The sequence below is a fragment of the Lemur catta genome, chromosome 2, assembly GCF_020740605.2.
Source record: "Lemur catta isolate mLemCat1 chromosome 2, mLemCat1.pri, whole genome shotgun sequence".
NCBI classification, from domain to species: domain Eukaryota; kingdom Metazoa; phylum Chordata; class Mammalia; order Primates; family Lemuridae; genus Lemur; species Lemur catta.
Window position 1 is genome coordinate 20,258,320 of NC_059129.1, and position 27,963 is coordinate 20,286,282.

Here is a 27,963-nt window from a genome sequence, read left to right on the forward strand (position 1 = left end):
AAAGCCCTGCCCTGGGAGTCACTGCACCATCCTGAGCACATGAGTCAGCACCCACAGGCCGAACACCACTAGAGACTCCCCTGGCCCATCAGCATCCACCAGTAGTGGTATTTGGTGGAGACACAAGGACAGACCAGCACAGGCGCTCAGGGGTGTTCTTCAATGTGAAGAGTCAGTGCCAAGGCCCTGGGCTCAGGCTGCCATTGTAGAGAGTGTCTTTACTCTGGGGACAGCAAGGGGTTGGGGAAGGCACGGAAGGGGCAGCGAGTTCTCTCCACTCCCCCAGCGCCAAGCAGCAAGACCACGAGGCTCACCATAAACCCTCCCAGCCACCACAGCAACAAAGCCAGGTGTCCTGGGGACCCATCAACACTGATGCCTGTGGTACAGGCCACGACCGTGAAGGGGTCCAGCACAGCTCACACCCTCAGTCTCCAAGGCTTGAGGACACCTCAGGGAGACCAGGCTCCTTCCGAGGCCCCTCACGCTCTGACTGCATGTGGAGCCTGGCACAAGGGACAGCGCAGGCAGAAGACCAGGAAGGAAGGACAGAGCTCTGCGGGCACAGCACTGCACTGGGAGCCGGGGGTGCCGCTGGCCATGCCAGGCCTTGGGGACCCTGGGATGCCCCACCCACACCCAGCCCTCACAATGGCTGAACGAGGAGACTCCCAGCCACCGATCCCACACCCACAACCGCCCAAGATTCTGCCACTAAGGCACCAGGAAATTAACAGGTGTGATAATGGTTTCTTAAACTCAGAAAGCAAAACATCCACTGGCCCCCGGTGCCCTGTTCCCACCAGACCGGGCAGAGGTACAGAAGGCCACGGCTTCCTGTCCAGCAGGAGCGGGGAGCTCGGGGGCCCCTGCCTGCCTGTATTTGCCACTAATTCCCATTTATGGCTCAGTGCCACACAAGACCCTAAACCATCAACCCAGACAAACGCCCGTCACCACGGAGGGCCCAGCCCCTGCTCTGAGTCTCGCTCGTCTTGCTGGGAACAGTCACCTGCAGCTCCTGACTGGTCTGGAAGAATAAAACTGGTATCAGGAAAACCAGAATTAGGAAGCAGTCCGAGGATGTCTCTAATTGTTCAGCAAAGATTGAGTGAATTTTAGCTGTATCGGATGAAAGTCCTGGTGGGTTATTTAATCCAGTCTCATGTGAAAACTCGGAGGAATATTCAGGAAACAGCACTTCTCCAGGAAGAATCGCAGAGCTGGGCAGACCGCAGACCTCAAACTGCTACCACAGCAGAAGCCTGAACCTTCCCTCCCTCTTCAGGATGGAGACACAGCACCCAGATCCGAATCAGAACGTGGACGTCATCTGACTAGTGATTTGCGTCCTGTGCTCTGCCGAACCCCGGGGGATCGCCGGCACCCATCAGAGCCTCCCTGCTGAAAAGGGAGCTGGGAGTGGCGCAGGCTGAGTCCCTGCAACCGGGTCGGCTTCATTTTTATGTTTTACACCCTGAGCTTGGAGAAAAGGTTCAACAGGTTTACAAACATAGTTTTTTTAAGAGGCAGGATCTCACTATGTTGTCCAGGGTGGCCTCAAACTCATGGGCTCAAGAGACCCTCCAACCTCAGCCTCCCGAGTAGCTGGGACTATAGGCACACACCACCATGCCTGGCTTACAATAGTTCCTTTATTGATCTAGTGCAACCCCCTTGTATTTAACTGATGGGAAACAGACCCAGAGAACAAAGAAAGGTCATAGCACAGACCCCTGAGCTGCCCCTGCCTTTCCATTCTGACCAACACCTGCTCCACACCCTTGTCCTCCCTGCCTTAAAAAAGGTGGCACACTCACCTGGAGGTGGGTCAGACCATGCCGATCAGAGACACTAATGCCACCCTAAACCCGGTCTCTAAAGGGAACACACAGGCACCAGGAGCAAAGGGGGAAGAAAACCCAGGACTTTCTATACCAGCAGAGAAATCAAATTCCCTCTTCAGCAAGAAAACATCATAGGCACCCAGCGTCCAACCGCCAGCCTGAAAAACCCCCAACTCCACCGCAGGTGGACCTGCCACATGCCAAGTGACTCAAGAGCTCCAGGTCTCAGGCAGGGACCAAACCTTAACAAGTACGTTATTTTAACTTATTTAAAACTACTCTAGCAGCTTAGAGACCATTTCCCCCAAGAACAGACAGCAAGATTTCACCTTCAAAATTATATAACAGGTTTATAACATAAAAGCACCCAGGTGAACCTTCACATTTGATGGTAAACACTGTGTCTTCGAATTAATCCCAAATGAGTACAAGATCCCTTGTGGATTTCTAAAAACAGTTCCTGCCCTGCACTTCCTGACGTTAACCGGGTGTCGTGGGTGGAAGGAGGGGGAAGTCTCTGGGGGGCTGGGGGCTTAAGTTATTATCCTGATGAGTTAGGCCACCATGTGCCAGATACTAGTTGACTCAAGAACAAAGTAGGGACTATCTGGTCCACCCAGAAGTGTCCTTGGAAGTCCAAGATTACATTTTCAAAGACAGATTCTATCTTCTAATCTCAGTGAAGCCACACAACACAGCCAGGAGACCAGGCCCCAGCCTGTGTCGCATGCAACCCTCTGGAAAGCACAGGCTGCTTGTGGGGAGCCGTCCAAAACAGATGGGGACGGGCAGTCCCCACCCGGGAACAGCTGCTCCCTCAGTCCAGGTGCGGAACTCTGAGGTTGACCTGAGGAGGCGGCGCTCCCCCAGGCTGAGGGATAGAATGTTCTTGCGAACAGGGCCCCGCGGAGAACAAGTCCACTCACCTGTTGTGCGGCCTTGTCAGCAAGCAGTGCAAACTCCACAGACAGGCCTTTCAGGGCCTGCTTAAGGGCCCCCCACGTGCTGCTGTTCAGAGTGGCCCAGGAGGGCAGCGGGGTCGTGTCAGACCCTAACGCACTAAGGGAAGGGAAACACACAGGAGAGGAGACACTCAAGGCCCTGAGCTCACCACGCGCCGGAGGCTGGCCCTGCTCACCGAGTCCTCCCACGGCAACCCGCGTGTCTCCTGCCCGAGACCCTCGCTACTCAGAGTGGTCCGTGGGAAACCGGGGAGTCTGAGAAAGGCAGACCTCAGGCCCCGCCCCAGACCTATGACATCAGTTCCTCTTCCCCAAAAGACCCCAGGTGACGTGTGTGCACGGGTATGCCCAAGACTGCCGGGGACAGCAGAGTCCCAGGCGCAGGTCTCAGCGCCCTCCGGGTAAAGGAGGCGCCGCCAGCCCACAGTCTGTTCCTCCCCAAGTCAAGTGAATCTTTTTGTAAAGTCAATTCCTGCCAATGGGAAAACTGCCACATAAGACACTGGTGGGTATTTATGTGTTCAGGAATCCACATCTCTCTGCCTAAATTCTCATTTTTTCTTCTAAATATGATCCCCCACTTGCCTGACCCATGAAACAGGTCAGGTGATTACAGGAATGGCACTTTCCGCTGCGCCCACCCCCAGCCTAAAGGTTCCCTGCCCACCTGGCTCACCCCCACCGAACCTGGAGGGCCACCTGCCTTAACTCCTTCCCAAAGATGAGAAGGTCAGCAGCATTGTCAATGGCCCTCGACGCGATCCGCTCGGCCCTGTCGCGAAGCTTGTAAAAGCCGTTGTAGATATTTCGGATCAGTTCCCGGCTGACAGCAAACTGCGTCTGGATGTCAGCCGGCAGGAAGTCCTACCAGGCCAGAAGAGAGACACCATGTGTCACTAAACTCGAAATGCCTTGCTGACAGCAGCCGGTGATAGCCCAAAAGATGACCAACAGGAGACACACTCCAGCTGTCTGAACAGGTAAATGACCCCAACTCCAAGGCCAGGTCACGCCAGAGATCCCCCCTGCTCCAGAGATCCCTCCTGCTCCAGAGATCCCTCCTCCTCCAGAGCCTGCACTGGCGCTCTCCTGTCCCTCGTCACTTGCATCCCACAAACACTAGGACAGGTGATCCCACGACATTATGATCACAGGGGCCACTGAAATTTGATCACACTGGAGAGCCTATCAGAAAAACAAATAATAATCTTCAAGCTTGACACGATGGAAGTTGAGTTCCTGAAAAGACTCTCCACATGAGGGGATGGCTTCCTGGATTCCTCAACCATTCCCAACTCCTTTTATGAGCTTCAATATTAACTGTCAATGCTTACAAAACAGAAAGCTCAGGGAGTAAGATAAAGACAAAAGAATCCTTATTTTTGTATGAAGAAGTTGCTTAAGATAAAGTCAGGCCAGGCGAGGTGGTTCACGCTTGTAACCCCAGCACTTTGGGAGGCCAAGGCGGGATAACCACTCAAGGCCAGGACTTCAAAGCCAGCCTGGGCAACATAGCAAGACCAGCTCCACAAAAAAATTTAAAAATTAGGCATGGTGGTGTGCACCTGTGGTCCCAGCTACTCGACAGGCTGAGGTAAGAGGATCGCTGCAGTGAGCTATGATGACACCACTGCACTCCAGCATTAGTGACAAACCGAGACCTTGTCTCAAAAAAGAAAAAGTCAAAAACAAAATAACTACCAAATAGCTACTTTAATCCTTTTTGGGAAAAGTCAGACCACATTAAAAATTTGTAAAAATACACAAACAAGACAATCAATGCTCTGAAATCTGAGCGGCTGGTGACACAAGCGTATGTCCAGCTGAGTCACAGAAAGGAACAGAGGGCACGAGGGGCCCGGTGGGCTCTGGGATCAGACAGAGCTGAGTTCACATCCCGGCCGTGCTGCTTACAAAACTTGGGGCCGTGGCAAACCGCAGGCTCTCTCAGCCTGTTTCTTCATCTGTAAAGTAGGCCTGACACCCCCATGTTTCAGAGCAGCTGAAATGAAGAGGATTTTTGTGTTTTTTGTTTTTTTTTGAGACAGAGTCTCACTCTGTGACCCTGGGTAAAGTGCTGTGGTGTCAGCCTAGTTCACAGTAACCTCAAACTCCTAGGCTCAAGCCTCCCGAGTAACTGGGACTACATGCGTGTGCTGCCGTGCCCAACTAATTTTTCTATTTTTGGTAGAGATGGGGCCTCACTCTTGCTCAGGCTGGTCTCAAACTCCTGACCACAAGTAATCCTCCCACCTCAGCCTCCCAGAGTACTAGGATTACAGGTGTGAGCCACTGCACCCGCCTGAAATGAAGGTTAAATGAAAAAAATGTGCAGTGGATCTTAACATAATTCCTGGCATACAGTAGATGCAAAATATGTATTAAGTGTTAAAATTACTGCTTCTTTAGTTAAGAAGCGAAGTAATAATCAAAATTAGAGAAATACCTTAGCCCTAGTAGCCAGTTTACAATTCATGAATTCATCTCCAACAAACTGAGCTGACTCCTTTAACTTGTTCTGCACATCCTGCAAAAAGGAAAAAAGAGACAACTTCAGCCTCCACAATGAACAGAAAAGCTGATGTGAGACCAACTAAATCAACGCAAAGCAGGATACAGCCCTTCCTCAAGAGAAATACATTTCCATATGTCAGCTTTTACATACATATTCTGTATCTTCTTTACTGTCTCTTCTTATATTTTTTTTTTTCATTGAACTTAAACTTTTGGGTGGTCTTCTATAGGCAGGAAAGCCTGACTTAGTGACAGCATTTCCAAACCTCTGACCCTGGAGTGGAGAGAGATCTCTCTCTGAAATTTGGTAAATCCATCAACAAACTAGGGTAGCATTAGCACTTGAGACAGACGTTGCAGTCATCAGACCCTAGGAGACTCCAAACGGAGCAACAGGACAGAATTGAAGGGTTCTTTCTTCCTGTGAACAGATGCACAGCCCTAGGGAGCCCCGGGGCCCAGGAGAGCTGCCGGGCGGAGGAAGGGCCTGGTCCAGCCCCTGGCTCCCGAGCCTCTGAACAGAGGCCTCCTCGGCAAAGCCAGGCCTCAAGAAGCCTCCCAGGAAATACAAGGAGAAAGCCTAACACCGGCTGTACATGTGTCAAGGAATTCTAGAATTTCAGAAACACCTAAAAACCATCTGCCCCAATTCTCTCATTTTACCAAAAAGGAAAACCAAGATCCAGGAGGCTACAGGCAACACCCTATCTGTGGAAAGGCAAGGGGATAGGGAGCTCAAAGCCACCAGAACGAGGTGTCGCCCACCCGCATCCTACCCTATTCCTCCCCACCTCCCTCTCCTCTGCCTAGAGCCGGAGCGGCTCCCAGGTCTGGCTACATTCCTCCCTGGCAATCAAGATCTCTCTCCAACGGAACTTCTCCACCCCCAGGGCTCAAGAGGTCACAGTCCCCGCTCAAGGCAAAAGGTCACAGCATTTACTCAATGTCTGGAATGCGGCAGGTCCCCCAGGGCATCACCCAGCAGAAGCCTGCAGGCCTCTGGCAGGCAAAGGCCCCTCTACCTCTCAGGGAAATGACAGCAAACAGGTCTGAGCCTCAGTCTCAGCCGAGCTGAGTCTGCCTGTGCACACTTGGGCCCTGCATCTCCCTGCAGCAGGGGCAGGGGGCAGAGGCCCCAGGTCCCCATTCAAAAAGGGGCTTCCCTGTAGCAGGAGAACCTGGACCCTCTACTCCTCTTTGGAGCCCCCGCCTCTCCCACCCCTCCTCCCCCCGCCAGCACAGCAGGCAGGCACACTGGACAAGGATGAGCAAACCTTCCTCCCTCTGCAGGAGCTGGGGCACCTTCCTCCTCACCTGGAAACTAGAGCTTTGCTCAGCTTCTTACTCTCACCAACACTGCGTGGTAGCAGCTCAGAGGAAGAAACGGCCGCTCTGATTTCTAACAGAAATGAGTTCTTTCCCAAGACATGGATCTACACTGTGGCTCTGCTCAGGAGACGCAGCTTGTGTTTCCAACGTCCTTAGTCAAAGGGGCCTTTTCTTCTTTTTTTTTTAAGTAAACACTTATTCACATCTGGAGTCTCTGGCACTTCCATAAACCCTCCAGACCACCCTGCCTAAATCTCCAAAGTGACCACTGAGACCCACGATCTACACGTGGATATACAAACTCCTGCAAGATCAAGACCAAGGATGCCTCTTATGCTCATATTCAACCTGCTATTTGGAAAGAAAAGAAGTCTCATATATGTCAGCCGAACATAAGACAAACTCCTCCCAGGCATCCAAACAAGGGAAATGTGACGCCAGGAGAGCAAGAAAAACTTAAGAATGAAAACTAGAGCTCTGGGAACCTCAGCGCTCACCCGTGGACACGGTGAGAGCACAGATGTCGTTTAACATACTTACTGAACCGCTGAACGAGAGGAACAGCTTGAGGATGACATCCTCGGAGAACAGGGGGTGCCGGGCCACCAGGTTAATGAAGCGCTTCAGGGCTCTCCTCCTGGCCTCGATGAATTCCCTGTCGGCTAAAGGAGCACACAGGGTAACCAGAGCCTGGCGCCTGCCCAAACCTTTCCACTCTGGGTGAGCTCTCAAAGCATCTCGGTGGAGGAGTCGGAGCCACGTGGCGAGCTGAGGGCACCGGACGGCCCCCACCGCTGCCAGGACAACAGACCCAAAGAGGCTGTCACAGAGCCGCAGACCCCCACCTCCGACCCCCCTGCCCCGGCACATACCCCTGGGCCTAGGAACTGCCAAGGAAACCACAGATCTACTTGGTCCCAACAGGAGTCCTGGGAGCCAAGTCTGAGTGGATCCTCATGTGGATCACTACGTTAATGACATCCTCTGTTTCCCTTCCTCGCACTTCTCTCCAGGAACAAATGGGGTTATGCTTCGCTCATGCAACAATGCCACTCAGTTCTCCTACTCACACAGCTCATAACTCGCTCTGTGGTGGATCCAATTAATTGCTTTCATTCCGGTTAAATATTTTCACTCCAAGGGGAGGAAAAAATTAAAAGTGCATATTGGTGCATTAAGGATATTTAAATCTGACCACAAAAAGAAATGGTATTTAAAAATATTATTTTTAAAGATAATACAGTTGGATGAGGTCTGCCTCCCTGCTCGAGACCACCGCGTGTCCTTCTGTAGCGCTACCGAGCAGGTGGCCAGGAGCATTGTGAAAATACATGCTCAGTGTCTGGTCAGCGTCGGCCCACAGTCTCCAGGTCCTAAACAACAACTATACTTGTCAACCTGGATGCTTGGATTTTAGTAAGCACCACCTGCCCCCAGTACGCTTTCTGGTCTCTGCTGCCCGGAGCAGTCCTGTACCCTTCCATGCGACGAGAATAACCTGTTCTACAGCACTGTCACGGGAAAAAAGAAAGTCACTTTGTCAGACTCTGGGTTCTGCAGTGACCAGTGAGAGGCAAAAGCTTTTCTGCTCCATTTTAAGAGATTCCAGGTTGCTGGAACCTGGCCCATTGTTAAATCTCAGGCTGCTTCTTTGTTCGAGTATTCAGTTACTTTGGGATGGCTGGAGGACGGCAGAAAGTCACCGGTTAGCTTTGGGCACTGCCCACCCATCAAGGGCTGCGTGAGAGACGACCAGTGAGATCGGAGATGGCAACTGCCGCCTCCCTGCACTCTCGGGCCCTGGGGGAAACAGGCCTGCGTGGAAGGGGCTCACAGGCTGTCTGTGACCGCTCGCCTGGCCAGTATTCAGGGGCAGCAATGAAGGTGTGGCAGCTTTCCTGGTTTTCATCTCCCTTAAGATGCAAGTTAGATTTCTTACCTTACATTTCCTTCTGTTCTCTTCTGTGAGATCACCTAATGCTACTGTTGTACCCATGGCTCGGGTTCCCATGGCTATACAAAAGCAGGCAAAGCAAAACGAACTGCCACCATGTGAGCAAACAGTGCCCCTGCCCACCTACTCGGGAGCTCTGGAAGTCCTGGCCACTGTGCTCCGGAAAGGAGAAGCAGGCTTCCTTCTTCCACACTGGCGCAGCAAGGGCCCTCCCAGCATGGCAGTCATCAGCCAGAAGGCTCGGGTGGGCCAAGGGTCACCCTCCCTGCACCGTTGCCTCAGCTGTGACCCAGATGCCAAGGGGCCCACACCATAGCCAGCCCTGCCACCAGCCCCTCTCAGGCCATGAGTCAGGAGTGGCAGGCATCCCGGTCTACAATGGCGCTATCACCGAGCCGGGACCTCAGAACCCAGGAGCTGGGCTCACTCCTGCCTACCCAGGGTCTCCAGCAAACCCAGCTTTACCTCCCAGCATCCTCTTGGGTGGCAGGGCCGGCACCATGCGATACGGGAACCTGTGCAGCAGCATGTCATGGAAGACCACAAAGTCATTGTACCGTCTGTACACAGAGGACTTGAAGCGCTACGAGAAAAAGGGTTCAGTGTTCAGAACAGACATTTCATCATCTCCCCTTACCTTCTCCCTCCGCCACTCCACGGGACCCAGATAAATAATGTTACCAAACTCACATTCTCTCCCAGGGCCCTCCGCAAAAAGCAAAAGCCCATAATTCCTTAATGTATGCTAATACAGCTTTTAAACTTTGTATAGCTCTTAATGCCATTTTTAACCATCTGTCCTGATGGATCTTCTGACTTTTTATAGGAGTTGTAACTGCTGAGGTGGGCACCCATCCTAACCTTCAAAGAATGAAGTAAAGAATGACACATTCTTTACTTCTCTAGCGCTAACACAAGCATCACTACTGCCTCCTGAAATGGACCCCACTGCCTAAGAGCAGACCAAGCTCTGACTATAAACTGAAACAGCGCTGACACCTGACTCAAGCAGATTTGCTCACGAACTGAACTCCGTTGTGAACACCATCACTGATGAAACTGCAGGCTCCCCAAGACAGCGTCCTAGTCACTAGAGTAACCTAACCCAGACCTATGTAAAAGCTTACCCAAGAAACATGTGTGAGCAGGTATCTATAAAATTAAATACACAACATGCAGAAAAACACGCACTCAGGTGTCCCCATGTCTGCAAAGCTACACCTGCGTCATGCACACTTGCATCTACCAGACTCCAGCGCGGGCGAGGGGTGGGCACACGCTGGAGAAAGCACACAGCCCAAGGCTCCCCACCCGTCCGGCAGTGGGTGGCTGACCCATTCACATGTCAGGAGGTGTCCAGGCAAAATGCCCCCTCTACAAATGTTCACTGTATAGTGATCAGTTTACCTAGGGAATGAAACAATCTTAGAGAGACCCCCTTCCCTCTCTTGGCTCCCACCTCTGGCCCCAACAAGTGTTAGAACAGAGCACTGTAACAGGCACTAAAACCCAGCGAAACAGAAGCGCTCATACAACACACAGCAGACAGCAGGGAGAGGAGACCTGCTCACTCGGTCCTCAAGACACACCTTTACCTGGGACCACCTGGTGGTGAGACTTTTCAGCAACCCCTGGCAGGGCTGCCCTCCCCCTCACAGGTGTGGGCCCTGCTTTGTCTGTGTGAATCCCCCAAACAAGGATGGTATTAGCTTATCAATTATTTAATCCACAGGATAAAGAACAAAAACTCCCATCAAAATCTGTTCCAACAGAGCCAAGATACTGAAAGACAGTGGACGAAGGGACAGAAAGCCCAATGCTGCTAGTGCCACATGGGCTCCACACACTCAAGGGGCAAGCCTGCTCCCATGTGTCTGCATCTGATTAACCCAGATTATCAGGGTGCCCCAACAACAGGAAGGTGGAGTCATTAAAGGGGATTAGACTGACATGCCAATCCCACCCCAAAAAAAAATATTTTTTTTGGCACAGGGTCTCACTGAGTTGCCCAGGCTGGAGTGCAGCGGTGTCATCATAGCTCACTGCAGCCTCAAACTCCTGGGCTTAAGTGATCTTCCCACCTCATCCTCCTGAGTAGCTGGAACTACAGGTGTACACCACCACACCCAGCTAATTTTTTATTTTTTTGTAGAGACGAGGTCTTGCTATGTTGCCCAGTCTGGTCTTGAACTCCTAGCCTCAAGCAATCCTCCCGCATTGGCCTCCCAAAGTGCTGAGATTATGCCCAAAAAATTTGATTCGCTATTTAGGAGTCCATATTCTATGGGGCTGACATTCTAATCCTCAGGGGTTTCCCAATATTGCAAAAGTACCAACAGCCTAGCTTGTATCCGAGGTTTGTGCTCTGAGGACCATCGTATGAGATTCCTAAGAAACAGATTGCAGAGCACCGTGGTGGCGAGGACAGATCGGACCAGGTGGGGCCAGGCAGGAACATGGCTAGGCCCAAAAGAGATGCAGGGACCAGACCAATGGGAAAATCTGCTCACCAGCTCGACTCTGCCATCAGGTTTTGGATCTTACCTGCAAGGCAGGTACTCGGATACTCTCTTCAGCCCCTCTCCCCATCATACCAGTCCTACCTGAGACTTGTCCCTTTCTCCCCACACCCCCCACACAGCCATAGGCACAATTTGCCAGTTACCTGGCTGGAAACCTCATATTCCACGTGCTTCAGGAAGAGGCCCTTCTTCTCTGGAATGAGCTCCACCTGCACAGTGTCCCTGGCTAGCAGCTCCTGCAGGGTGTAAGACAGCAGCAGCGGGTTCCCCCGCGGCATCTGCATTCGACTGGGTTCTGGGTCCCTGTCCTCGGTAACCTGGGGTGTTTGCAACTCTGCAGGAGAGAAAATGAATGCTCAGTAAGGTGAAGCTGCCCAGAGAGTACAACCTCCCTCTCCCGTGTGCTTGCTCAGCACGTGGACTATGGCCATGTCACACAGCCTAATTCACCCTCGGCTAGGCCACACTCGCTCATTCATGCTACAGAGCCGACACTGGGGACACGTCCTTCCCCTCAAAACAGTCACTACCCTGGGTGCTTCCACCTGCTCGTGAATCAGCAAATACACCCACATTTCTACTTCCAAGTCAAGTCCAGTCTTTAACTTGGGGAAGGAAAACCAAGTTAAATACTTATAAATTATGTGCAAAAATGAGTCCTCTTTTCCTCTACAGCCAAGATAAAGGGCTCAAACAAAAGGAATTGGCCATATAATTTTCTATATGTCCCACTGATTCTACAGTTAACACATATTACTTTCATAAGCCAAACAAGCATTCCAATTTATAAAAAGAAAGAAGAAAGAAAACACAAGACAAGACTACATGCCCGCTCATAGTCAGGGTTCCTGATCATACAAACCAAAGAATTAAGCCCTAAAACTTCAGCTTCCTTGTGGACAAGAAGTCACCCATGAATCATCCACAAGGCAAAAAGCAGCAAAAGGCAATACAGAGAGACTTTATGCCTAACAAATTGCAAAAAACGAAAGACAAAACAAGGAAATCATGTTTAAAAAGTCAGTTTGGTTTTTAATATAGAGTGAGTTCTAAACAGAAAAAAGAAGATCTTTTCAGTTAAAAAAAATTATGAAGTAAAGAGAGGGGGAAGGTCTTATTCCGATTAGTTTACTATAAATAAGTACAGCAGAGTGTAGGTTTCTTTTCTCTATTTTACAAGTTTTCTACGCTATGGTTGTATCACTTTGTATGATTTACTTCCAACAGCAACTCTTGAGTGCAAGATGCTGGCTCACATTCTAAAACAAAATTAGTGGCTAGATTTTCATCTGTGAAACTACTCCACATTTTAGGATTTAAAATGTAGCTGTTTAATTGATGTTAAAGCTTAAGAAAATAAACTAAGACCTTCACATTTATTTGAGAACCCCTAAAGCCCTCATAAAAACTCCCCACAAAAACTCCGTATTATATGCTCTAAAACAGTGACCTCCCAAGTGAGGGCACCTACCCAAGGTCAAAACAATCCTAGGGGTTCACGAAGAAAATATGAGCAGTTTTTTATATTTTTATCTCTTCTTTTTTAATTTATAGCCTCATGGTATTTTCGTAACATACATAACACATAGGATAGTAGCACATGCACATAACTTGTTAAAATATATATGCATGGGGGGAGGGAAAATGTATATAGATGTGTGTGCATACATGTGTATGAGTGTACATGTTTGCAAACACGTGTGTACATATGTGTGTATATTTGTATGAGTGTGTTTGAGTGCATACATATGTAGATGTATGTGAGTATGTACAAGGATGTATTTGTGTGTTTGAGTGACCACAGTGTGAAGGAGTGTGCATATGCATGTATGAGAGTGTGTGTGTGTATTAGGAATCCCCAATATTTTAACAGCCACATGTGTGTGGGGACCACAGCTCTTGAGTGTATCTGTTCCCCCAAGTCATCCCAGTCAACCCAGCTCCTTTCCGTGTAAAATATTCTGACAGCCTTAAAACTCTACACAAACTCTTCAGGGAGTACAAATATCCTCAGTCAATAAAACAAGCATTTCTTCAAGTACCTGCTCCAGGGACCACAGTGATGGGTAAGACAGAGCCATCACAATGAGCTCATTAATGTATCTGTCCATTCAGCAGGACCAGGCGAGGCCTGTACGTACCCACACTCCAGGGAGAACTGGAGCCATCTGTAATGAGCACCCTGAGAATGACAGGAAGGAGCCAAGACTTGGCGCCGGAATGCAAACTCCACCGGGGTGAAGATCCAGTCGGCTTTGTTCTCTGATGCATCCGGCTGCTAGGAGCAGCCTGGCACATAGTAATGACTTAGGGACTGTTTGCTGAGTGATTGTCTGCTGATATTCTGTTTGTAGGAATGAAAAGCAAGAGTATCTCTAGAGAAAAGCAAAGTCCTATTTATCTAGAGCACAGAAATGTAGAAAATAATAAAGCTAAATAATGCTAAAAAGGTAACAAGGGAAAATTAATTTTATATGAGAAAATATTTGCAAGTCATATCTTATAAGGGACTTGTATCTAGAATATATAAAGAACTCTTACAACTCAGTAAAAAAAAAGATAACCGAATTTAAAAATGGGCAAAGGATTTGCACAGACATGTCTCCAAAGATATACAAATGGCCAGTAAGCACATGAAAGGATGCTCAACATCATTAACCATCGATGGAATGCAAGTCACAGCCAAGTAAGACACCACCCACTGTGACGGCTCCAGTAAAAGAAAAATGAACAGACCCTCAGAGACTGTGGGACACCATCAAGCACACCGACACGCGTACAATGGGAGTCACAAAGAGAGAGGGGCACGAGAAAGGGTTAGAAAGAATATCTGAGTAAATATTGGTCAAAATTTTCCCAAACTGGGATGAAAAACATCAAATAACTAAAAAAACCCCAACTAGGATAAACTCAAAAGAGATTCACACCTAGATACATCACAATCAAAATGATCAAACTGCAAAAGACAAAGACAAAAAGCACCAGGACTGCTGGGTGTGATGGCTCACGCCTGTAATCCCAGCACTCTGGGAGGCCGAGGCAGGAGGATCACTTGAGGCCAGGAGTTCGAAACCAGCCTGAGCAAGACTCTGTCTCTACTAAGAGAAGTAGAAAAATGAGCCAGGCATCGTGGTGCATGCCTGTAGTCCCAGCTACTCGAGAGGCTAAAGCAGGAGGATCACTCGAGCCCGGGATGAGCTAGGCTGTTGCCACAACACTCTAGCTCAGGCGACAGAGCAAGACTCTGTCGCAAAAAAGAAGGGGAAAAAAGAAAAAAAGAAAAAGCACCAGCACAGAAACAACTCAAGTACGAGCAGTCCTCAATGAGATTAAAAGGACTGACCTCTGGCGTCTCTTCAGAAACCAGGAAGCCCAGAAGGCTACAGGGTGATTGATATATTCAAAGTGCTGAAAGACAAAGACAGCCAACCAAGAATTCTATGTTCAGCAAAACTACCCTTCAAAAACAAAGGAGAAACTAAGACATTCCCAGATAACCAGAGACTGAAGGAACTTGTTGCTAACAGACTTGCCCTACAAGAAATGAATCCGCAGGTGAAAAAATAAACAGCAGCAGCAAAGTAACTACACTAATGAATGTAAAAGACAGCATGAACATATTTTTTATTTGTACTTTTTTCTAACTGATGTAAAAGACAAGTGCATAAAGCAGTAATTATAAATCTGTTTCATGGACATACAATGCACACGATTTAATTTGTATGACAATAGCAGCACAAAGAAGAGGAAAAGGAATAAAGCTATACAGGAGCAAAGGTTTTATACACTATTAAAGTTAAATTTTTATTAGTCCCAACTAGACTGTTATAAATTCAGATGTTAATTATAATCCCCAAAGCAATCACAAAGATAACGAAAAAAATATGTAGTAACAGAAACAAGGGAATTAAAGTATTACACTAGAAAATAGCTATTTAACATAAAAGAAGGTAGTAATAGAAGAATAGAAGGAAAATAAAAGGTAATGGGGAAAGATAAACTGGGTGGGGGAAGGCACCAAAGCTCTCCATTAAAATTTCACAGTAATTTATCTCTACTAAGCATGTATAACATTAATTTTTATGATTTTCCTGATTATTAAGATAATCCTCCAAGACAGAATGTAAACTCAGTAACAATTACCAAATGATCACATGCTGGTGAAGAATTTGAACTTTGATCACATGAGAATCTAAAAGACAGAACTCAAAAAACACATTTTAAATCAAAGACACCACATTAGCTCTGGACTGGTCTCAAACATCATAAAAACCCTCTGTAGAAGCTTCAGTCATAAGAAGCTATGATTCCAAATATCAATTTACTAAACTAAGATGCCCATATTTTCAAAACAAATCTTATTTTAAAAAAAGAAGGAAAACAGATCATCTCAGACAGGCTACCCGGTGGGCCACACTGCAGAAAGGGCAGCATGCAAGGAGGAGGATTCCAGTTTTCTGTGGGAACCAATGTGGTGTTTACTGACAAGACTTCAATACTCTCACAAACTGACAGTCTGTTAAAGTAACCTCAGCAGCCCTGTAAGGCAGTGCCGCACAGAGATAAAACAGACTAGATGAGAGGCCGGCCAGCCGCCTATGGAAAGGCTGTGGACAAAGGATGGGCCTTGACTGGGAGATGCCGGGAGGAATCCGGCCTCCACCACTTCCAGGCTGTGTGGCCTGGCGAGCGGCCGCCTCTGAGCTCACCACCACAATCCGGGAAGGGGGCATAAGGTGCCCTCCCCCCTTGGCCATCCCCGCCTGTGCTTTGATTACAGCAACCCCCAAAAGGCCCCTCCCTGCTCTAATCGTCTGGCCCAGAACTACGTTTACTACAGGGTTCAGACTCGACACAGAACCAGGCCCTGAAAGGCCGCTAACTACCTGAGAGAAGCAGGGAAGGAAGCAGCCTCTCAGATCGCAGGCTGAGTGCTGCAGAATTCAGTGAGACAGGAGAGCTGAAACTACCAGCAAACAGAAAACATTCAATAAATGTCCCTAACTGCCTCCCAGATTTAGCATGTTCCATTGAAAAAGATTTTGCAAATCCACTAACTGAAACTTAGAATGTGTTCCCCTTAACCCCAGACTGACCACAAATTAATGCCTTCCACGTGCTGCACAGAGCTCACACACAGATGCTCCTCTCTGGACACCTCACTGCCCTGAGAGCAGAGATGCTGCTGTAAGATGGGGCTGATGTCACAGAGACCAGGCACAGGACTGAAGGGCCCAGGCATTCCCAAGTCAGCCACTAACCCAGAGCAGTCTAGCTCTACACATTCTGTTAGCAGCTGACATCCTTGGCCCATACTGCCCAGAGTCTACAGCTTTGGGAAACAGGATTTGCCAGTAAACCATGCTGTAGCACCTGCCCTCCTCTGCCTGAACAAACCTTTTGCAAATCTGACCTACGCAGACATCACACTCTGGGAAACTTCTGCACAGTGTGCACAGAGAAAGACACTTGCTGCTGCCACCCAGAGTCCAAACCCACCCAGCCCGACCCCACAGGCTGCACTAAGCACTCAGAGATGCCCCCAACTCCATGCAGCCCAGGCACTCCTTGGGGTTCTCCCCACGATAGGAGAGCCCTTTACAGAGTAAAGCGCTTTAGTGCCATTATAGGGCATTTGGCCTTTACGAGCCAGGAGTGAGTAAGGTTCCTTTCGTCCTGTTTACTGGCAGGGAGGACTGACTGCATCTTCACACAGACTTGAAGTTCAGTGCTCTACCACCACTGGAGGCTGCTGCCCTTGGCTGCCAGTTCACCAGAGTGCACAGGGATAGCGAGGACCAGCAAGAGATGGCACAGTCACTGGGCTAAATCCTCCAAATTGGGTGTGCGTCAGAGTCACCTGGCGAGCTTGTTCAAACACAGATGGCTGCACCTCCTCTCAAACAGGTGTGGGGTTGGGCCTGAGAATTTGCATTTCTAATGGTTCCCAGATGCTGCTGCTGGTCCAGGGTCCACAGTTTGAGAGTCACTGTCATGGGCAAACAGAGAAAATGAATTCAATCCCTTGCCTAGACCCATGCCTCAAAACACAGCAGAAATCAGGTGCTCATGAATGCTACTGCCTTGCTTTTATTAATCACCCAGGTAGGGAAAATAAACAGTCACATTCCAGACTACAACTTTTCCACTGAAATAAAATGAAATGGAGTCAGCAGATGTCCTCAATTTTCTACATAAATATTCCTTCTCAAGTTCATGAAACTGTTTCTACCTTTGATTAAAAACTTCTCTAAGCTACTATGTCACTCTGAAATTAACTGCCCTCAGGAAATGGAAGCAGAAGTTTCCTCATCCTTATCACCGCCACAGCCAGGCCTCAGAAGTGAGAGTCCGGCACTCCGTAGCCAGGGAGTCAGGAGCAGAGTGGGGAGAACAGAGGAGCTTCTAGCTGCAAGCAGCAAACTTCACCCACGACCCTCTCATGCCGAAGGCGGTTCCACAACCACTGTGCCGTTTAAGTGCCTACCTACACAAGCACACTGCAAACAGCACTTGTCACAGTCCCACTTTCCTTGTCTTTAAGGTTTATTTTTACTGATAACTTATTTAATGGAATATTAACATTAGGATATTCTGAAATAAAGAAAATCACTCCAACCCTAAATCTGTATACATCCATATTAATTTTGCTTATTTTTGCATGCTTTCCACATGCATAAGGTTGTAACATGCCATACAGACTACCTTTTTAAATTTTATTTTATTTCAGAGTATTACAGGAGTACAAACGTTTGGTTACATAAATTGCTTTTGTACAGTTTGAGTAAGAGCTGTAAGTGTGCCCATCCACCGGATGGTGTGCACTGTACCCATTAGTTGTGAATTTACTCATATCCTCCTTCCCACCATCTGCTTGATTTCTGATGAGTTTTATTTCCATATGTGCACATAAGTGTTGTTCAGTTAGTTCCAATTTAATGGTGAATATATGTGATGTTTGTTTTTCCATTCTTGTGATACTTCACTTAGAATATTAGCCTCCAGTTCCATCCAGGTTAATACAAGAGGTATTATTAGTAGTTCACCATTTTTTCATGGCTGAATAGTACTCCACGATATACATACACCACATTTTATTACTCCACTCTTGTACTGATGAGCACTTGGGCTGTTTCCACATCTTTGCGATTATGACTTGTGTTGCTATAAACATTTGGGTACAGGTGTCTTTTTTAAAAAATGTCCTTTTTTCCTTTGGGTAAATACCCAGTAGTGGGATTGCTGGATCAAATGGTAGGTCTACTTTTAGTTCTTTGAGGTATCTCCATACTACTTTCTATAGAGGTTGTACTAGTTTGCAGTCCTACCAGTCGTGTATGAGTATTCCTATCTCTCCACATCCACACCAGCATTTGGTGTTTTGGGATTTTTTGATAAAAGCCATTCTCACTGGAGTTGGGTGATATCTCATTGTGGTTTTGATTTGCATTTCCCAATGATTAGAAAGATTGAGCATTTTTTTCATGTTTGTTGGCCATTAGTTTATCTTCTTTTGAAAAGTTTCTGTTCATGTCTTTTGCCCACTTTTTAATGGGGTTGTTTGATTTTTTCTTGTTGATTTGCTTGAGTTATTTGTAGGTTCTGGTTATCAGCCCTTTATCAGATGTGTAGCATGCAAATATTTTCTCCTATTCTGTAGGTTGTCTATTGGCTCTAATGAATGTTTCCTTGGATGTGCAGAAGTTTTTTAATTTGATCAGGTCCCATTTATTCATTTTTGTTATTGCTGTGATTGCTTTTGGGTCTTCCTCATAAATTCCTTGCCTAGGGTGATGTCTGTACGAGTTTTTCCAACATTTTCTTCTAGAATTCTTACCGTTTCATGCCTTAGGTTTAAGTCTGTTATCCATTATGAATTATCTTTTGTGAGTGGTGAGAGGTGCAGATCCTGTTTCAGTCTTCAACTGGCTATCCAGTTTTCCCAGCACCATTTATTGAACAGGGATTCTTTCCCCCAGTATATGTTTTTGTCTGCTTTCTCAAAGATTAGATGGCAATATGATGATGGTTTTATATCTGGGTTCTCCGTTCTGATCCATTGGTTTATGTCTCTATTCGTGTGCCAGTACCATGCTGGCTACTATAGCTTTGTAGTATAGCTTGAAATCTGGTAAAGTGTTGCCTCCCAATTTGTTCTTTTTGCTTAAGGTTGCCTTGACTATTTGGGCTCTTTTCTGGTTCCATACAAAATCTAAAATTATTTTTTCTAGATCTGCAAAAAATGACATTGGTATTTTAATGGGGATTGCACTGAATCTACAAATCACTTTGGGTAGTATAGACATTTTAACAATGTTGATTCTGCCGATCCATGAGCATGATATTTTTTTTCCATTTGTTTACATTCTATGCAATTTCCTTCCTCAGTGTTTTATAGTTCTCCCTATAGAGGTCTTTCACCTCCTTAGTTAAATATTCCTAGGAATTTTATTTTCTTTGTTGCTATTGTGAAGGGTATTGAGTCTTTGATTTGATTCTCAGCTTGATTGTTGTTGGTGTATATGAAAGCTACTGATTTGTGTACATCAATTTTGTAAACTGAGACTTGGCTGAATTTATCTACCAATTCCAGGAGTCTCTTGGCAGATTCTTTGGGGTTTTCTAGATATAAGATCATATCAGCAAAGAGCAATAGTTTGACCTCTTCTTTCCCCATTTGGATATGCTTGATTTCCTTCTTTTGCCTGACTGCTCTGGCTAGGACTTCCAGCATTATGTCAAATAGAAGTGGTGACGGTGGGCAGGCAACCTTGTCTGGTTCCAGTGGGAAAGCTTTCAACCTTTCCCCGTTCAGTACAATGTTGGCTGTGGGTGTGTCACATATGCCTTTTATAATTTTGAGGTATGTTCCATCTATGCCTATTTTGTTAAGAGTTCTTATCATAAAAGGGTGCTGAATTTTGTCAAATGTTTTTTCTGCATGCTTCCATGTTTCTACAGAACCACATTTCAGTTAAATTTTCTGGAAAATCAACGCAAAATGCCTAAATTGCTAGCCACTTAAATAATCACTATTAACATCGGGTTTTTTCACATCCAATCTTTATCCCTACATACCTTTTAAATGCATGTATATTTGGTTTAATTGTTAAATATTTCAAACATAAATAAAAGTACAGAAAATATCAGAATCCACGTATCTACCACCAAGATTTAACTGAAGATAACATTTTACCTTTTGTTTTTAATTTCATAAATAAAATGTCACAGAGGCACATCACCCCCACTTCCCTATCCAAAGTATCTGCTATCCTAGGTTGGGCAGGTATCACTTCCAGGCAGGTCTTTGTACTTCTCCACAAACATCTCCACAAAACATATATAAATATTATATTTATTTATAAGCATATGTATTTCCCTTTTTCTATTAGCTTTTTTAACTTTTTATATTGAAATAGAACATACACATGGAAAAGTGTACATATCAAAACTGTCCAGCTCAGTCAATTTTCTAAGAGCACACCCATGTAATCCCACCCAGACAAAGAAATAGAACATAATTAGCACCCAATACTCCCTCGGGTTCCCTTTTAGTCAGTACCCCCAAGGGTAACCACTGACTTCTAACACCCTAGGGCTCTTGCAGGGGGTTTTGGGCCTGTTTTTATACTATATATAAGCACAACCAAGCAGTAAGCTCCTTTGTTTCTGACTCCTTTCCCTCAGCAATATGCCTGTGAGATCCACCCACATCACTGCACAAAGCTATAGACTATTCACTCTCACTGCTACAGATTCTACTAAGTGAATGTGCCACCATTTATTCATTCACCCTTCTGCTGCTGGGCATGTCGGTAGTTTCCAGTGTTTTCCTATTACTCACAGTACTGTTATGAACATTCCAGCACATGCTTTTTGGTGGACATATGTGCACGTTTCTGTTGGGTACATAATGTATCTGAAAGTAAAATTGCTAGATCATGGGATCTGCATATGTTCAGCTTAGTCAATATTTCCAGTTTTCCAAAGCGACTGAGCCAATTTACACTCCCACCAGCAAGAGTTCCAGCTGCCTCATACACGAGCCAATACTCAGTATTTTCTGTCCTTTTTTTCTCTCATTCTGGTAGGCCTGTGCCTCCTAAGTTACAATCAATTAATTCATCATCTTATCCTGATTTTTCCCCTTTACATTACAACCACTGTTCCACATTCCTATTAAGTTATTAAGACTAATTACCTGTAGTAACTACATACCGTAGGAATGAAACTAAAAATCACTTGGCCATTCTATTACTGTTTTTTGCCATTACAATGAGCAAGAAGAACAATCTCATACACACAATATTTTGCTGCTTTTTTTTACCCTATTCCTAGGATCAATTCCTAGAGAATTCCACATTTTTTCCCTGCTAATAGATACTTCTAGATGGCTTTTACATACCCATTATGAACAATACTACACCACCAACATAAAAGTATCAAACAAGACTTTCTTTAGAAACCCTATTCAAAGAGTCACTGCAGTACTACATTGATGATCTAGCGAATATATCCTAAGAGCATCAGAAAAAGGAAAAGCTAACATTTTAGCTTCCTCACGTGGGATCAGAACAGCAATTACTAGGGAGAAATGCAGAATTTCCTCAAACCTACCGCACCTCCCAGGATATTCTTCTTTCTCTCTGGCCAGCCAACATTCCTCCCGCTGCTCCCCTCGTCCACTCCTCTTCAGCCACACTGGCCTCCTCACTGTCCCCTAGACACAATGGGCACCTCTGGCCTAAGGCCTTGGTACTCTCTGTCCCTTCTGCCAGGGCCCCACTGTCTCCAAATATCCACCAGACCAGCTGCTGTGTCTCCTTCGAACCTCAGCTCAGACATCACCTTGTTGGTGACAGTTTTCTCAGTGACAACCACCATTTCCATCATCACCTCCTGCCCATCCTAGGTCCTCCCCAGGCTCTCATTTTTTTCCACAGTGCCATAACATATGTCGTTTACTTATTACGTCTACTGAGCATTGTCCATCTTCCACTACAGAACACGACCCCATGGGAGCAGGTCTTTGTTCTGTTCACAGTCAGTATCCCAGTGATCAAGAACATGCCAAGCACATAGCAGATGCTCATTAAAAAGCTGCTCAAGGAATGAAAAGAATCCACTTCACATGAGCAAGAAAGCCACAGAACTTCATCAAGGACTGGCATGACTGCCACGCCCTCCGACACATCTCACGTTAGGTCTCCCGGCCGGGAACTGTGCCTCAGTGAGCCACAGCAAGAAGCAACAGCTGCTGACACAGAGGATGCTGTCAGCAGGACCCCCTGCAGGGAGTCCCAAGCATGACCTCCTCATGCTGGCGGAATCTTCCCTCCTCCACCACAGCCTCTCTGCCAATTCTCAGCCATGTCTACTTTTCCCCAAAAGAACAGGAAAACGCTGATGACGTAACGCCGCAGTGCACCATATGGACAACTGACCAGCACAGTGAGAGAACACTGTTCATCTTCCTGCAATGGCTTGAGTGATTTTACCTTGAAGCAAAGTACAAATAAACAGTCTCGTAAGGTCCCTCTGAGTCCTCTGGTACTTATTAGCTAAGAATTCTGAACTGAGCCCTCTCCAGCCTCCAAGCTAAGTTCAAAGACCACTTCAACAGCAAAGCGTCTCCCGAGCCAACCTGGAGCCTGTTCATCCTTCCCTCACACTCAGGGCTGGTTTGAGTCTCCTTTTTGAGCCTTCCTCAACCTATCTTCTTCTTGAGTGTCTCCCAAACTAAAACATGTACTTCTTTAGGGAGCCCTGATCTCCCACTGCTGCCTAGCATGGGTGCAGCACATAGTATGAGCACCCAAAATGTGTTTTATTGTGGACAACTGGGTATCCACATTCAAAATAATGAAGCCCAATCCTTTCACACACCACACACAATAACTAATTCAAAATGGTTCACAGACCTAAACATAAGAGCTACAACTGCAAACCTCTCAGCAGAAAATACAGGAGTAAATCTTTATGACCTTGGGTTAGGCAAAGACTTTTTAGCTGCAACACCAAAAGCACAAGCAACAAAAGAACAAAATAGAGAAACTGGACTTTATCAAAATTAAAAACTGTTGTGCTGCAAAAGATACCATCAAGAAAGTGAAAAGACAACCTCCACAATGGAACAAAATATTTGAAAGCATGAACTGATAAGGGATTTGTATCTAGAATATACAAGGAATTCCTACAACTCAATTAAAAAAAAAAAGACAAAAAGACAAATTACCTAATGCTGAAGACTTGCCAAGAATTTGAATATACATTTCTCCAAAGATGTACAAATGGCCAACAAGCACATGAAAAGATGTCTAACCACAATGAGATACCACTTTGCACCCAACAAGATGGTTAGAATCAAAGAGACAAACAACAAGTGCTAATGAGGAGGGGAAGATTAGGACCCTCACGTACTGCTGGCAGGAATGTAAAATGGTTCAGCTGCTTTGGAAAACAGTCTAGCAGTTACCCAAAAGGTTACATACAGGTAACAATATTGAACCCAGCAATTCCACTCTTAATTACACACCCATGAGAAATGAAAATATCTGTTTACATAAAACATATATCCACATATGAATGCTCAGAGCAGCATTATTCATAATAGCTGTTAAAAAGTGTTTGATGGGCCGGGGGTGGTGGCTCACACCTATAATCGTAGCACTCTGGGAGGCCGAGGCGGGCAGATTGCTTGAGCTCAGGAGTTTGAGACTAGCCTGAGCAAGAGCGAGACCATGTCTCTACTAAAAATAGAAAGAAATTATATGGACAGCTAAAAATATTTATAGAAAAATTAGCTAGGCACGGTGGTGCATGCCTGTAGTCCCAGCTACTTGGGAGGCTGATGCAGGAGGATCACTTGAGCCCAGGAGATTGAGGTTGCTGTGAGCTAGGCTGACGCCATAGCACTCTAGCCCTGGTGACAGAGTGAGACTCTATCTCAAAAAAAAAAAAAAAAACAGAAAAACAAAATGTGATAGCACCTAGCACAAGGCCCAAGGCCTGAGCTTTTCTCTTTCATTGGGCCTGTATGGTAGATGCCAAATTCTCAGAGCAAACCACACACCCAGTGGGCCGCTGACCAGGGTGAGTATGCCCTGAAGTGCTGCCTTTCTTGATGTGACGATGGCATCTTGTTCTCATCAAGAACCAAACCACTCCCGAGATTCCTCGAATAATCACAAACAGACCGTGAACCGTCCTGAGACCCAGGGAACTGCACGTGAACTCCATGCACGTGCACAGCCCCCTCCCCCGCCCCCGACACACAAGAACAACATGGGAGATGCAAGAGACCAGACCACAAGGGGGAAAAAAAATCACTAGTTTACTTAAAATGTCACCAAACTGAAGTACAGTGCCGAAAACAGTCATCTCACAGGCGATTTTCCCAGATTCACATCAGTGCCGCCCACACAGGGCTATCGGACCCCCACTTCTCCACAAATCCCACCAAAGCCACTTCTAAAACGACCCATTCAACTTCAGTTTATTCCTCAAAACACCTCTTGGGTCTCATTTTTGTAATGTTTATATGTGGGAAGGTCCAACGACTTTCTCCAAAGTTTAAAAGGAATACTATTTTAACAAGTTTAGGAAATCTTGGAATAACTTACCAAGTAGGAGCTGGAACTTCCAAAAAGAATCCTTGTCTCTATTTAACTAAATTCGATCCCTCTTTGGGTTTGTTTTTTTTTTTTTTCCCTAAACCCTCCTCCTGGCTCTGGCTGCCTCAGTCTGAAAGTGACTCTGCCGACATGAAAATGAAAATATGCCAGAATATCCGACAGGACCAAGTCTGTCTTAATCCCAGCAAAGGCTCAATGAGGACCTGCAGCCACAACCGAATCAGGTCCCTCAAAGACTCTAAACTGTCACCCGACATTGTAAGCCATGTGGTACAATTACCTCCATTTAAACAGACACGTATTGATCTGCTATAGGCATCACAAGGAACAAGGCGGGTTCCCAACCTTTCCGCTGCCTGAAGGGCAGACAACCAGGAATGCAATTAATCAACCAGAAAACGTAAGGCTCGGAAGTCGGCAAGAACAAATTAGGAACTGTGAAGAATGTCACAGGAAGAGAAATATTTCATCAGATTTTCCCCCACAGCTATATGTGCACTAAATCTGGAGACCTAGTTTTCCATGCAAAGAAGGCTGGCTAGATTCTCATCTGGTGTCTACATGCCCCAAAACTCCAAGATCGGGGAACTAAGACATTCTGAATATCCTAATTAGCTAAGGGAACTCAGCCTGTGCTTCACAGAACTCATCAAGTGACTTGTTTTCTGAGAGCTGGGACCTCAGGAGATACTACATTCAACTCAAATGGAAACAGACTCTGTTCCACGCCCTGCTGCTCAGAGTGAACCGAATATTTTCAGTAGACGTGTTGCAGAGCTTAAACCCAAACTTGAATTGGACAAGTAACCCTTATCCTACCAAACTACTTCAGCCCCTGAAGTATTCACATTCTGAATTTCCATGCTCTTTCCTTACATCCTAGTTCAGAATTATAAAGTGCATTCCTGTTCTGAAAAGAGAAGGAGGGCGTTATCACAAAAGTCTTTGGTGGCGTTTATGAGAACAGTCATATGCAACTATCTCACTGTAACAAAAAACAAACAAAGAGGGACAGTCCAGTCTAGGAATGGTTAAAGAGGCCATAAGCAAATCCTAAAGGGGGCTCGTAAAAGCGGCACACCTGCCGCTTCCCAGCTGCGGGCCACTTGTCCGCATTTGAGTCCTGGTGCCACCACTTACCAGCTGTGTGGACGTGGGCAAGTTACCAAACCTCTGTGCCTCAGTTTCCTCATTGGTAAAGCAGGGGTAAGACCACTTACTTCCCAGGATTGCTGTTCACACGTAAGGCCCTCAAGGGGCAGGGAGGGCACACGGGCCGTGCTCTGACAGAGCTGGGACCTGGCATGACTCATGCTCCTGCCACTGCTCTGCACCCAGGCACCTTCCCACAAACCCATCCCACCAGGAAGGCGAGCAGATGGGAGTACTTTCTACTCACTAAGTAGCCCACCTTAGGGGAAAGCACGCCCACTTACATACGACACCATTAAGCTTTATACTTTTGCAGAAACTCCCGAGAGCGCCTCCTTTCCTATCTAGCCTATGGAGGAAGACAGGCCATGCACGTGCCACCCTGCGATAAAGAACTGCACACGCACACACAGACCTTCCTGACTCCAAAGCGCTGAAAATGCAATTTTCAATCTCCCTTTGGTACAAAACACCAGCAGTAAGTGGCCAAATCTTGAAAGACAGATCCACTCCCCACCTGGACTAGCATTTCTCAGGAGTCAGGAGGTGAAATTTCAGTTCTAAAGATAATTGACGGTGCTAAGTCATGAATATCATGTGACTCTCCCTGACAGCAGATTACCTTTGCCAAACAGATGCTTTTAACAGCAAGTGAGATTCCCAGACATCCCTCCTGCTTCCCACAGATGCCAGAGGCCCCAAGGGTCCGGGTCCTCCTTCCAGCTGTGCTTCCCAGAGGCCCCCAAAACAGCTGGACTCAACAGAGTGCTAGGCCAGAACCAACAAAATTCAGACGCCTCAGAAACAGCTGAAGCCAGGAGACATCCTGCTGACCTACTGTAGGATTCCCCATCAGGAGTGACCACTGGTACAGTAAAACATACTCCACTGTAAACATACCTCCCTCCCTCCAAGAAAATCCAATACAAATTAGAGAGCAAATGCTACGGGGGTGTGAATATTCGTGCACGACCATCTTAAGGATCCCTTGCAACCACCTGTGCCAGCCATCTCAGGTTTTCCCCAACGTTTCATATCGTGAAACACACAGAAAGGGGTATAAAACTGCTATGGACACGTAAACAAAGTTACATATTGAACACACGTGTAACCACCATCCAGGTCAAGATTTAAAAACAGTCAGCACCCCAGAAGCCCCCATGTTCTGCATCCCTTACAGTTCAGAGCCCCTTCCTCCTGCTGGAGGGACCACTGGCCTAACTCTCCCGGTACTTTCCTTGCTTTCCATTCACAGTCTTATCACCCATGTGTGTGTCCCTACGCAACAGAGTCTATGTCTGCATGTCTTTGAATTGTGTATAAACTGGAGTCACACAGTATATACTTTCTGTGGTTGGCCTCATGGGGTGAAGGAGCCCAGTTCTCAGATTTGTGTAAGAAGGTTATTTAACAGAATATCTCTCAGGTCATCTAAGGACATCTCTGGAGCACTCAAAGCCCAAAAATTTTGTTTTACTAAAACTCTGGATGCACATACACAACTGATAACAGTGATCGCCTCCAGGGCGCAGAACTAGTTTGGTGGGTGACCTGGGGCAGGGAGTGGCAGGTGACAAAGACTTTGTCTTTTGGACCAAGTTCCATAATTATGACAATTTTTAATACGGATTCCATTTAAAGAATCATTTTTCTGGAAAATGTGGCAAGAGTACCTTTTAACTCAAATTTTATATTAATAACATTAGCACTTTGGAAGCAAAAATATTATATTCCTTGATGTATTACCATGGAAACATTAAGTAAAAAATCATGAAAACTATTAGGCAGTATAGAAAAATGTCTATACTGAAAAGAACTGATAATAAAAATGTATATATACTATGATGATGACTACATAAAAAGCACATGCACAGGAAAAGAGGAAACACACTAAAATGCAGTAGCTGCGTTAAAGTGGTAGAATTATGGGTGATTCATCTTTATAAGATACGTGTACTTGTGGTTATATTACTTGCATAACAAAATTTTCTCAAAGCACCAATTCACATACAACAATAAAATTTTACTAGATCTGATTACAACTCATTC

At 46.3% G+C, this 27,963-nt stretch overlaps 1 protein-coding gene across 2 annotated transcripts in view; it reads right to left on the bottom strand.

Moving 5' to 3' along the window:
• SNX8 (sorting nexin 8) overlaps positions 1-27,963 on the bottom strand; it is a 36,459-nt gene that overhangs the window by 3,193 nt on the left and 5,303 nt on the right. Inside the window, exons 2-8 of one of the 2 annotated variants that reach the window (XM_045543003.1) lie at positions 16,989-17,117; positions 11,272-11,462; positions 9,072-9,189; positions 7,193-7,314; positions 5,256-5,336; positions 3,513-3,673; positions 2,774-2,906 (exon numbers count right to left, since the gene is read on the bottom strand). In XM_045543003.1, coding sequence (XP_045398959.1) covers positions 2,774-2,906; positions 3,513-3,673; positions 5,256-5,336; positions 7,193-7,314; positions 9,072-9,189; positions 11,272-11,412 — 756 coding nt within the window. In that variant the 5' untranslated portion in view covers positions 11,413-11,462; positions 16,989-17,117. The remainder of the gene's footprint in view (positions 1-2,773; positions 2,907-3,512; positions 3,674-5,255; positions 5,337-7,192; positions 7,315-9,071; positions 9,190-11,271; positions 11,463-16,988; positions 17,118-27,963) is intronic. The other variant, XM_045543002.1, reaches the window with a different exon arrangement.